This window comes from Linepithema humile, chromosome 7, assembly GCF_040581485.1.
Source record: "Linepithema humile isolate Giens D197 chromosome 7, Lhum_UNIL_v1.0, whole genome shotgun sequence".
Classification (NCBI taxonomy): Eukaryota; Metazoa; Arthropoda; class Insecta; order Hymenoptera; family Formicidae; genus Linepithema; species Linepithema humile.
The window spans coordinates 8,118,885-8,131,173 of NC_090134.1; the positions used below are offsets into that span (position 1 = coordinate 8,118,885).

Consider the following 12,289-nt stretch of genomic DNA (forward strand, 5'->3'; position numbering starts at 1 on the left):
CTCCGTCGTAATCCACCGATCTTGTGCGTTATGAAGGATAGACGCTTGAATCGGGGACTATTAGAGCCGGACGGGGGGAGCGAACCGATGCGACTCCTTATGAAACTAGCTCGATGTTATCTCGCATGAATCGAATTGTAATCCGCGTTAACGAGAAGCGTGGCAAGAAATTCCATTTAGATCGCGCGCGGAAGTTTTTCTTATCTTGCAAGTATCGCGATAATTTCTGCGGGACAAAGGATAGCCGCGGCCGGCTTTCACACGAAAGTCGTCGCATAGAAACCGAGGTATCGCTTTCGCGAGCATTGCGCAACAACCCCTGGCCGGCCGATCGCTTCTCTTTTAGACGGCGCTAGCGAGAAGCGTTGTTAGTTGACCCTCGATGACCCTAATCTAATCGGTACTCATACTCACTGTTTACTTACTGAGCAACCCGCTTGTCGCTGCTCCATAGCCGTAGCCGCTGTACGGTGCACTCGAATACTGGGAGTATGCAGCGCTGTACGCGTAATCGCCACCACCTGAACAAAAGTCGACGATAAAGCCAGTTAGCTGCGAGTTGAGGAGTGTCAGCGCGTTTCCAGCGCGTTACGTGTTACGCTAATGTCTTAATTAATTTTCAAAACTAGTCTTGCAGGTACACACGCGCAAAAGCGCGCTGGCAGTGAAGGAATAAATTAAACTCTCGCGTTGCAATTTTATTTTGCAAGGCAATTAAAGACACACCGGCTTGCGCTTGTGCTTATCAATGCTCGTAGTGTGTAATTAGTGTGAAACAATGTAACGACAATGATCTTCTTATTGAAGAAGAATTACTAAAGTAAGTCAATTTAATTGTACACATCGCCCGTATGAAACTATCATAACTCGAAAAATGTCTTGAATCATAGCTATTATCTTTTGCTGGAATTTATCAAACGCAAGTCTTTTAAGTTCAAGCAGAAATAACAGTCGAGATATAATCTTAACGATTGTCTTTAATTAGTGAAAATTTAGTTTATACATAATGCAAGACTGTCTCATTTAGATGTAAAATAGTCTCGTATTTTTAATGTAAAATCAAAAATGATAATCTCATGATACTTTAATTTATTCTAAAAATTTTAATTTCAAAATTGATTTTCTTGAAAAAAAAAAAAACAAGTTTTTTCAATTGCCTTGTATCGGCAACGCGATACACTTTATTCCGCAAGCAAGAAATAAGGATATCGTTCCGATTATACGTCGACTAAGGATAATATCGTCCTAGTATCCTCCACTGATACGCGGGCAAAATTGCCGTAGCTCGCTGCCTCGAACTGGTAAATCAGCGCTCCCCGATAGAGCTCTGACTTACCCTCCGACCGTTACAGCCGGGCCCGGTTCAACCCCCGGCTTCAACCCCCGGAGGGTACACGAGCGCGCTTGTCCTTGACAGACGGTTAAGCAAGCGGTTTCTGATTGTACTCACCGGTAGCGTAGTGTCCGAAACTTGGTAGCATCGTCGAGTACGGCGGTATCGCAGTGGCTACCTGGGGCTGAGAAACTGGCGGCTGCAAGACCGTCAGTCCGGGATCCCCTCCGGGGGTGTTGGGGGCCGCGGGGGTGGCGTTTGTCTCGTTCTGCAACGAAATCGGGGGACTTTGCTCGCCCCCACCGGCCCCCACCCCGACATAGGATACTGCGACGGTACTGCTCTCAGCTATGGCCATGCACAACACAACACGACATTCGAGTCAAGCACTAGCTAACGATCAGCGCCTTACGTCTAAAGCTTAATTAAACTGTTTCGGTAAGGATCGGCAGGAGAATCGGGATCTGGGATCTTAATTTCGCGATATTGCAACGAACCTACTTTAAATCTTCTCCGATTTTCTTTACTCTTTCGATCGACATAAATTTTAGCGTTGAAAAAAAAATCTTTATACAGGCAAAAATTAGAATTTTACTCGACTTAAATGTACAAGTGGAATGCAATAAAAAAAGAATGAATACCGCTGCATCTTTAATGCGCTAAAACGTCTGTAGCATGTTTCTGTGTAAGTTTCAGATTCGTTGGACGTAAAACACAAAGTGGCTGTCATGGGTGGTAGGAGGATCCTGATGGAGAGCGGGCGACGCCGCGCTTGATCTCGCGGCAAGTCAAACACCATCAGTACTTGACGTGGTGATACACAACTTGAGACACGGACATATTAGTTGGACATACGCGCATATCCGAGAGAGGCTCAGTAAAACCGTATGCTCAGCGAGACAGGTGTACATAACTTGGCGCGGCGGAGTAAGAGAGACTCAAAAGAGGTGGCGAACTCACCGGTGGTGTGGTAAGGAGACATGTTAGCCCCGTCCAATGTTTGGCTCAATTTTAGTTCTTGCATCGTCAGTGGCGCGAGCGGCGTCAAAGTACCACCTGCTATTAAGGGATCCCCATTTTTCCGTTATTGCGGTTCCTCGTATCGTCGACGGGCGATCAAGGCGGAACGTTAAATAGCCGTCTCATCGCGGAACGTTAAATAGCCGTCTCAGCGCACGCTCTCGACTCGAAGGATGTTTTTGCGAGAGAATCGTTGCGATAAAAAAAAAATTACAAGAATATTTTACAGCACGAAGTTTTCGTCGCGTCGTACGCTCAAAGAGTGCTCGAAGTCGAAGTATTTTCGCGTACATTCTTGAAACCGGAACCGTCTTGTTCGCGATACTGCTACATATTAACGGCGAGGTAGCAAGCCGTGCGATCGCGAACTTGGAACGCTTATGTCGTTCCTCAAAAATCCTTCGATCCGGGGCGAAGATCCTCGATTGAATTTCATGAGATGAAGCCGCCGTTACACGGCTCGCTTGGTCCATTCCGAGAGGAGAGCACCCGATCGGGTGAATTCGCGGCGCGGCGCGACGCGGCGTGACCGGGTTGCTCGCAACACGTGCTACCGGAGAAAGTTCCGCTCGTGTGTTGTGTATCCGCGGTTCGGCGGTTACTTTTCAATGGCTCGCGCCGTCTGTATACGTTCCGCCGCTGATCGACCGCCTTTAAACGGCGCAAGAAAAGATAGAGAGCGAGATGAAGAGCGGAGAGAATGAGAGAAAGATAGAGAAAGAGAGAGAGAGAGAGAGAAAGAGCATGAACGTGTATACGTGAACTTTGAAAAAGGGTTGGTGGGGAGCAAAGGGTGGGCAAGAAAGGTGAAGAAGAAATCCGCGGACGAGAAGATCCCGGCGTTATCATTTTGACAGTAGATAAGAAGAGAAAGAAAGAAAAAGAGAGAGAGAGGAGAAGAGAGAAACTGCTGATGGGGAAGTGAGAGCGGTATATTCCCGAAAGCTGAAAACGCCGAACCACCGTGTGGAGAGCCTTCCGCCACCTCTTCTGCCGCTGCTCGGCACAGCTCATGCATTATTAAAGCCATGTATTTAGCCGATATGGGTATGCAAAGCAAGACGTAAGCCGCAATAATAAGCGTACTGGGAGGAGACGTGAGATGAGAGGGAGGGAAAGAGAGAGAGAGACAGAGAGACAGAGAGAAGAGAGAGAGAGAGAGGGAGGGAGTCTTCAGCGCAACGGGAGTGAGGAGAGGGTGGAAAGGAAGGTGGAGGGAATGGGACTCTGTATACGGCATTACGTACAAGTGCACACACTGTCTGGGATTTCCGTGCGAGGGGAGGATACGGTAGAGAGAGAAAAAGAGAGAGAAACAGAGAGAGCGAGAGTGAGAGAGAGCGAGCAAGAGAAAGAGAAGGTAGACGGTGAGAGACAGGGACGCGAAGGGGATGGTGATGGTGGTGGTGTCGGAGGGTGCCGGAGGGTGAAAAGAGAGGGAACGAGAGCGCGCTCACCTATGGTACCCCCTATGGGCGGGGTGTAGAGATGGGGCGTTTGCGCCTGCGTCATCGTGCTGATGGTGCCCAGGGAGTCGTACAGCTCGGCGGAGGTGGCAATAGCGTTCCCGGGGAATCCGTGTTCGTAGTAACCGCCGCCGGCGCCGCCGCCGCCGCCGCCACCGCCACCGCCGCCGCCACCGCCGCCGCCGCCGCTTCCGCCACTTCCGCCGTTTCCACCGCCGCCGTTTCCACTGCCGTTCGTACCGCCGGTCGCACCTCCGCCTCCGCAGTTGCCGAGCTCGCTCAGGAGCTTGTGCTCGTCCTTGATGCTCCATTTACTCGACCACAGCTGCAACACAGAAGCGGCGGAAACCTGAAGTCGAAGTTCGCGAGTTTGGAGGGACATCCGAGAACAAGCGCCAAGATTGACTTGGATGCTGTAGCCCGGCGCGGCCCCGACTCGGTCCCGCGATCACCGCAAGGGCTGCCCGAGAGTTATGCGGAGAGGTTCTGTGGAACTTGGCCTTCGCTTTTGATTGATTAGGGCGTTTTAATTGAGATATGCTACTCTGACCTACGCCCGAGATTTCAGAGTAACTTGATTCCAATTACCCGTACGATAATGTAAGTTCTATAGCAGTTTGCTGTGCGATTTAATGCATTTCTATGAGAGGGTGAATGCTTGATTTATTCAACTGTACTGTTGCGTAAAATGTTTCCCCGATACTTACGTTCGAATACAGCTGATCGCCGTTGTAGTTGCTTCTCTGCCTCCTCAGGTCGTTCTCGGCGTGATCGTTCAGGTCGCGGTTGTCGTCTGCAATCAATCGGAAAGAGAAATTAAAATTTTCAAAACCAGAATTCCATTTAGATTCCGACGATCCGCGCATTCGCCGTACATTGCAATCGCGAGTCGCAGCATTGCGATTCCAATATTAGAGCGGGAATGCCTCGGCGGATGCCATTTCCGTCGGTATCTCGAATTTGATAATTTCGAAACGCGAGGGAAAATGGATCGGCCGACCGACGACGGTGCATCCAGCCGGCGCGATCGCATGTACAGAACGGCGGCTCACCCACACACGCAGACCGGGGCCGATACGCGGCCTCTCGTATTACCCACGAATCAAGACACAAATTAAACGTGGCAGGCCGAAACTAAATTGAATCTGTCGAGTGGACCGAGCGCGGCGCGGCGCGGCGCGGCGCGGCGCGGCTCGCGCGTAGACGGCGTATGGCATTGATAGATAGAGAAACAATTTCGATTCCATTATACGTCTTTATTATCTCCCGCTCGTCCCGGCGGTTTAATATAGAAACAGACACGTGGGACGAGTGTCGTTATTCCGATGCCGGAGGGGGGGACGGGTGGACATCGCGAACCCTTGCCGGGGATGAGGCCGAGAACGGAACCGACCGGTGAGAGCTCGCCGGGATGGACAGCGGAAAGGAGGGGACACGGGGGACGACAGTACGGACGTAAACGTCCGATGGTGGGGGTAGATGGCCCAACGTTCTGGGGTATCTCGAATAATTAAATGACCATCCGAGGGTGGGTCGGGCGGGGTGGCGCGCCTAGCATAGGGCTCGTTAAACCTCCCTGTCAAGTTGTGATTGTCCGGCCGGTCGAGAGAGCGACGGTCTCGACCATTCGAGCGGCAGAGTTTGTTCCTGGACCGCTATAAAACCCTCGTTTCAAACACGGCGCACACCGGCGGCGGCGGCCTCTTCCCGCTCCCGCTCGAATTTTACGATTCGATCGGCCGAGTTAATCGCGGCCAAGCCGCGCGGTGTACGCGTTCGTACAGCACGGCTTCGCTGAAGTTTAGGACGCTTCCTGGGAATGTTGCCGTTACACTTTGCAATCAGAGTTACTCTCGGATTTCGCGCGATGAGTCGGGAAAATCGACGAGGGCTGTCGCGAACCAGCCGCTAATATCGCTCCGTTTTTATTCGCGTCTTTTTTCAGTGAATTTATGAAAAATTGCTTTACGCGGAAACTTTTTATGCACTGTACACTTGCGTAAAACTGAAAAAAATTAAAAACTATCGATATATTATAATGTGTTCTTCGATAGCAAAAGCTTGATACGCATCTGACGAGACTTGACCTTTATGCGAACCGAAGTGCGTAAGCTCCGAAAAGTCCGAGTCGTAGTCGGCTCTCGACAGATTTGACAACGAATGAATTATGTCGCGCGGAAGGAAGGTCAGCGATGTCCCCCCTCGAAAAAAAAGAGCAGTAAATCGAATAATTCGATTGATGCTCGAGAGGGCGAAGCAGCACGCGCTTGCGCGAGCGAGCGGGCGCTCTCTCGCTCGCGTTATTCGAAAGCAATTGAGTCAATGTTAAGCAATACAATACACGGGTAATAATGGACTTTGGGGCGAATCTGGCCCTGCGGCGTGTCCCCTAAGTCCAGGGGAGATATAGGGTGGGACACGCCGGGCTCCGGGATTCTACATGGGGCCAGGAGCGCGCAGATGTAACGCGACAACAAACAGCCCCGATAGATTGCCAATGCTTCCCTCGAGAGGCCGGTTCGTAAATTCGTAATAAGCTCCGGGAACTTTTGGGCACGGGTATGTCTTGGCTCGTTCATCGGAGGCATAAATAATACGGCGTGCGCGCCGCGCCGGGATTGCTCCGATTTTTCTCGACCGACGAATCCCAAATTGCGGAAACATCCGCGCTCGCTCGCGGACTTTGATCTTCCGCGACAATTTTCCCGATCGCGTACCTCTTTCACCGCGCGGCGTATCGTATTATTGTTACAATAATTAAGTGAAGTAATTACGGCAAAAGAGTACACCTCGAGTCACGTCACAGTGCACAGCAGCGTTTTGCCACCGTTGGAAAGTCGAAGCGGCATCGATCGCTCCCGGTCAACACGGCTTTTCCCGAGCGCGCCTCTCTGTCCGGAGAGTTTCATTAAATTTGAGCACTTGCGGCTAAGGCCCGACGCGACGCTCGGTCAATTTTTACATTCCGACGCACGGCAGCGGAGGAACGCTCGGAACGCTCGCTCGTTGAAATTCCAGACAGTTAGGAGGATACACGCGTACGTATAACGCCGATGATCTCCCCGGAGGATAGGGAGGCTAATGTGTCGTCGGGGCCGAGATAGAAGCCGCCTGTGGTCTGTGAAGTTTATAATCTAATACGTATACCTACCCTCTCTCTCGCGGCGCGAAAGCGAGCGAGCGAGCGAGCAAGCGCGCGCGCTCGCAAAACATTGAGTGCTCTCACCGCGGACGCGACCGCTTTTGCGGCCGCGTATCGCCGCTCTCATAATCCGATTATATTGAATTACCCGTGTACAACCATCGGCATACTGCGCCGCGCGCTCCCGCGCGTACGAATCGATATATCCACGCCGCGAAACGCGCGCTCGCGGAATTTTGATCGAGCTTACACGCGCGCGGTTTCCCCCCCGCGCGGCTGCATCGTCGCGTAACCGCCGCGAATCGTACGTATCGCGCGGAATGGAATTTTCGTTCTCCGCGGAATCACGGCGATCGAATTATTCTAATTGTCTCCGCTGACACAGATGGAGAATTTTATTGCTCCAGAATCGGAAAGGACGCGCGGATTGTTTTACATTTTGCCAAACGGGCGGCGAATCCATTCCTCGAGATCGGCGAGCAAAAATTCTCTCCTGCGTGGCTAAAGTACGACTTGGTCGGTCACGTGTACCCGGCACGTGTCAAGAATATTTCGGGCCGCGTTATTCACGCAATGACAGCAGAATGAATCGCAACACGTGCTCGGCGACGTTTGACTGATAATCTTGCTGTATGTGCGGCTAATCTTGGTTCGCTCGGGGCAACGAGTGGCTCCGAGTAGCTCGATCGCTCGCAAATGAGCACATGCGACTAGAAAACATTTCAGCTCAAAACATTTGTCCCGACAAACAAATATTTACATCGTCACGTTTTATTTATGCCGTTTTGCTTCAATGATCATTAATATTATTGTTCAATTTTTATTCAAATAAAATATTAAAATAAATTCTTTGTATTTTGTTATAAAAAATAAAAAAAATAATAATTTGCAAAAAAAAGTCACGACAAATTCGCACTAGAATGAAACTTTGATCACTAGAAAATATCGATATACTTTTATACATTAATTCTACAAAATTGTTTACGTACAAAATATGTCATTAATCGAGATTCTTCATCCTGTCTTTTGTTTCATTAGACATCACAGTTGGATGAGATATAATTTGCAAGCCTTTGTCTCTCGCGATTAAATAAGATAACGAAAATTGGAATGCTCGAGAATGAGACAATAAGTGCGCATAAATTGGCGCTGACGGTTCCCGCGATGTCATCGTAATATATTAACGTTTGAGTCTTTGTAAAATTGTTCAACTTCTCCATTGTCTGCAGTCCTCGCGTGTAAACCGACTCAGCTCTCATGATGTTTCGCTGGGCCGTAACGATGGCGCGCAAAATGGTATCGTATTTCTTACTTAAAACTTACATCGCGCCGCTAATTTTCATAAGCGAGTTATCGCGGCTTTTCACGACGCGCACTTATCACGAGCAAGAGTATATACAATTCCAACTATTGGAACGTTACAAGGAAGCATCTTCTCGTCCGCTATTCGATTTATACCCGCAATTTATACTCGCGATATTAGCATCGCTTCTTCCTCACCGCGTGACGCATGCCCTCGCGCCACGCTGTGTTTCGCCTCGGGATTTTCTGCAAGCTCAGTTGCAATTCGATATCTCAACTAAAGCGATCACGCTGTCGATAATAGGCATTCAGTATTGAATAATGTTACACGATGACGGAGCGCGCAGCGAGCGCTGCGAGAGGATGCGCGAGCGGAGGAAGCGCGAGGAGGTCAGCGACACGAAACGAGGAGAGTCGCGAGTGAGTGACTCACCGTCAACGCTGCGCTTCCTCTTGATGCTGTTGCCGTTGGGATCCTGATGGTGCGCCGGAATGCCCAGGATACCGCTGATGCTGTAGGCGTTGGGAGCGGTGGCAGCGGGCTGGCCCGCCGCTGTCGCAGGTGCGTGCGCTATCACCGACACGGAGCCGCCCGATCCCGGCTGACCTTGCTGCTGACCTTGCTGCTGCTGTGCCTGCTGTTGCTGATGCGCGTGCTTCGCCTTCTCCGCCGCCTTGTTCCTCACGATCCTGCGAACAATAGGTCAGACGAGCCCTGTAGCGAAACCGCTATGTCACCGAGAGAGAGAGAGACGTCTACTCTCTCCCTCTATCTTTCTCGATTAAATATCCGAGCAGATCGCGCCGGCCGGTAATAAATCGCGACGCTATTCGCTGATTTGAATCTCATTGAAAACGCTTTCGGCAAAGTGTAGTGCATCTACTGCGTGCGAGCGCGAACGCTGCGTATCTATTAATATACAGTGACTTCATAGCGCAACAATGGAGTGGCACAAAGTACCGATTGTTAATTCCGAGTCCGTCGGGCGCGGAGCGGATTCGCGTTCGAGATCGATGATGAGGCCTGGTATTGTTACGAGACAAGATCTTCCTGTTGAGCGCGCGCGCGCGAGCGAGCGGCTCTTTCGAGCGGTGATAAACGGAGAGATCAAGATATCGTACGATCGGCCGTGGATTGCACGATTGCTAATTCAAATCGCGCAGACTGTATTTAATGCATAAAGGGATATAAATGTGATAAATCGGACGCGTTTCTCTTATTTTTCAGACCAGTTGGAACATCGCGGAGATATTCACTCCTGAAAATAATCTCCTCGCTACTTCGATATATACGAGCGCCTGTTACGTTCAATGCGGAAGAGCGGAATGAGCTGCCCCGACGAAGGTAACGATTGTTCATTCCAATTCCATCACGGCCGATCATAAATCCCGACATCGCCGCTGCGAGCGCGAGCCCGACGTCCGCGATAACCGGCGAAGCCGCCCTGTGCGATATCGATGCGCGCGAGTCACGGGTTACACGATGATTAATTACGATTACGCGGGTCACTTCGCGCACGATCATTCCTCCTCGGCGTCCTGCCTGGACCCTGCCTGCCTGCCTGCCTACCTACCGCGAGCGTACGCAACGGACGGGCTTCGTTGTCGTGGCACACGCAAAGATGCGACTCGCCGCTCGCCATTGTTCACCGACGGGGGCCGTCGCTCGCTACCTTCGGACAGCGACGATGACTCTGCGGAACTGCGTCGCGCCGTATCGCGTAATCGCATCGACGAGAATCGCCGCGACGGATCGCCACAACGAAGTGGCTGTCTCGACTCTCTCTCTTTCTCTCCCCTTTCTCCACCCCCGCTTGCGCGGGATACGAGGCTTGTGCATCGGTTGCTTATTATCGGTGATATATTGCCGCGCGCGGTTTCAACGGTCAGCCGTTCTACGGACGTCGGTATCAATTATCCCGGTGAATATTCACGGCGACGCGCCGTTAATCTCGCGCGACTCTCCGCCGCGAAACTTCTCGCGCGAGCGGAGTCGCGCGCTTCGCGTCGCGGCGCCGACGACCGGCCGCGTCCGGAACGCCCATTCAGTCTTGGATGATTTAACGTTCCTTCGAGAGAAACGCCCGACTTTTTGCTTCCACAGGCCTGCAATACACTCGTCGGAATGAGCGTGGCACGGTGACAAATCGGTCGAATCCTTTTCCCTAACTCGGAAATTTGTATGTGACAGACGGAGTATTAATTTGAAATTACAATATTACTCAACTGCAACACTTAAAGCAACAGTGCAGCTCCGATTTTTTTCAAAGATATAGCCGGTTACATTTATTTCCACACCGCTGACAAATATTTCGAAATAAATTCAAAGTTTTGCGCGGAGCGATGCACGAGAACGATACGCGATGTGCGTTACACAATACGCACACGATCGCAGAATGTGGTAGACGTCCCGCTCTTTTTCCACGATCGTCCTTTTTCGCCTCGTAATGCACTTTGGAGCGCGTCAGGTCAACCGTTCCTCGCCGGGATGGGCTAGTACGTAATGGATCGACATTAAGTCCTTCGTTTCTGCCGTGGATGTGTTTGTGGGCTAGGTAATCGTGGGGGTGCGAGCAACGGCGATCAATCAGATGACACCTGTTGCCCAACCTCCCTCGTTCGTTCGCCACCTTCACCAATTCGCAACAATTAGCAGCGATCCTTATCAAGGTTAGACTCTAGGGTGGCCGGGGTATCAGCGATCCTAAACCGACGAGTTATCGCGCGTCGCTCCCCACACGCGCGGGCTCCACACTCGCGCGATAACTAATCGCCATCGTGTTTTTCGATAACGGCAAAGTTAATCGAGCCGCGTGTGCATTCTCGCCGTTGCCGCGTGAACGATAATCAACGCTAATCGACACCAAGTGATTAAGTCGCTTCTAAAATTTCGATAAAAATTGAACGCGACGAGATTCCGAGGAAAATATATCGAGCGGTTTGACAGAAATATTCCGTCAAGATGTAACATTCTACGGCTTGGTAAAAATATTGCCGTGTCCGCTCGCTGTAGAGCCGGCAATGCGTTATTATTTCGCCGCGGTGAAACGCGAGAGGCATTTCGCGAATGATGAAAATCAGGCGCGTGGCTTCCGCGAAGCGGCACGTAACGACTTCACTCGCGCGGCATAATGAGCGTAATCGGCGATCTAATAAATGCAACGGCGCCCGGGGAGAGGCACAGTCCTTTTGCTACAACAGGTGCAGATTATATCGCAATACAGATGGCGCGAACCGTTGCGACACGGTGCGCTTCGTTCGGCCGAATGCAGCCGAATAAGAGCTTTCGCGTTAAAATTCATCGCGCTTATGCCTCGGCGTTCTAATTAACGTAATCCTCTATGAGCGCACTCGTTATCGATGCATTGCTAAATATCAGCAGCCGTCCGGTAATTTTCTATGCCACCGGCGAAAAATGAGGCAACTCACGTCGAAGATTGATCGAGAAATTGCGCCGTTTTTGCGCAAGCCGATCGCGATGATGCATCATCATTTTCGTGTGTTGCGGTTGAAAAATTGACACGACCGCAAAATCAAGAAAGATCGAATTTTACAATTTTTCAAAGGAATAATTATCTCGATTATCACTAGCCATATCGAAGATCGAACATCTCTTTAACGGAGACATCAGACTGATTTTCTTCTCGCAATGTGGAACATTTGATCCCTCAAAAAGCCATCATTTTTGAAAGGGAGAGACCGTATCGATCGCGCGAGAACAGGGTGTACTGCTAAGGGCAGTCTGAGAGAGAGAGAGAGAGAGAGTCTTTTATGGGCAGAGGTTGCCGGGAAAATAGAGAAGCGAGTGGATGAGAACGAAGTTCGTACGACGTAACCCCAACATTTTCCTGACGCTACAATGTTTCCCCCTTCGTGCTCGATTCTCCACTCTTGTTCTTCTCTTTCCTTCTCTTTGTCTTTCTCTTTCTCTCCCTCTTTTACTCTCTCTCTCTCCCTTACCTTTCCGGTACTTCATCTAATCATTGAGTGCGCCCTTTCTTCTGTGCTTTTCCCCGTGGCGATTCT

The 12,289-nt window shown here is 50.7% G+C and overlaps 1 protein-coding gene across 6 annotated transcripts in view; it reads right to left on the reverse strand.

The window, feature by feature from the left end:
• sv (shaven) overlaps window positions 1–12,289 on the reverse strand; it is a 154,951-nt gene that overhangs the window by 3,964 nt on the left and 138,698 nt on the right. For 4 of the 6 annotated variants that reach the window (XM_067359862.1, XM_012373231.2, XM_067359863.1 and 1 more), the window contains 6 exons: window positions 8,697–8,953; window positions 4,527–4,612; window positions 3,811–4,144; window positions 2,294–2,392; window positions 1,451–1,681; window positions 426–521 (listed from right to left, as the gene is read on the reverse strand). In XM_067359862.1, the coding sequence (XP_067215963.1) occupies window positions 426–521; window positions 1,451–1,681; window positions 2,294–2,392; window positions 3,811–4,144; window positions 4,527–4,612; window positions 8,697–8,953 (1,103 nt within the window). Of the gene's footprint in view, window positions 1–414; window positions 522–1,450; window positions 1,682–2,293; window positions 2,393–3,810; window positions 4,145–4,526; window positions 4,613–8,696; window positions 8,954–12,289 lie in introns of all 6 variants that reach the window. The other 2 variants (XM_067359867.1, XM_067359865.1) reach the window with 2 other exon arrangements.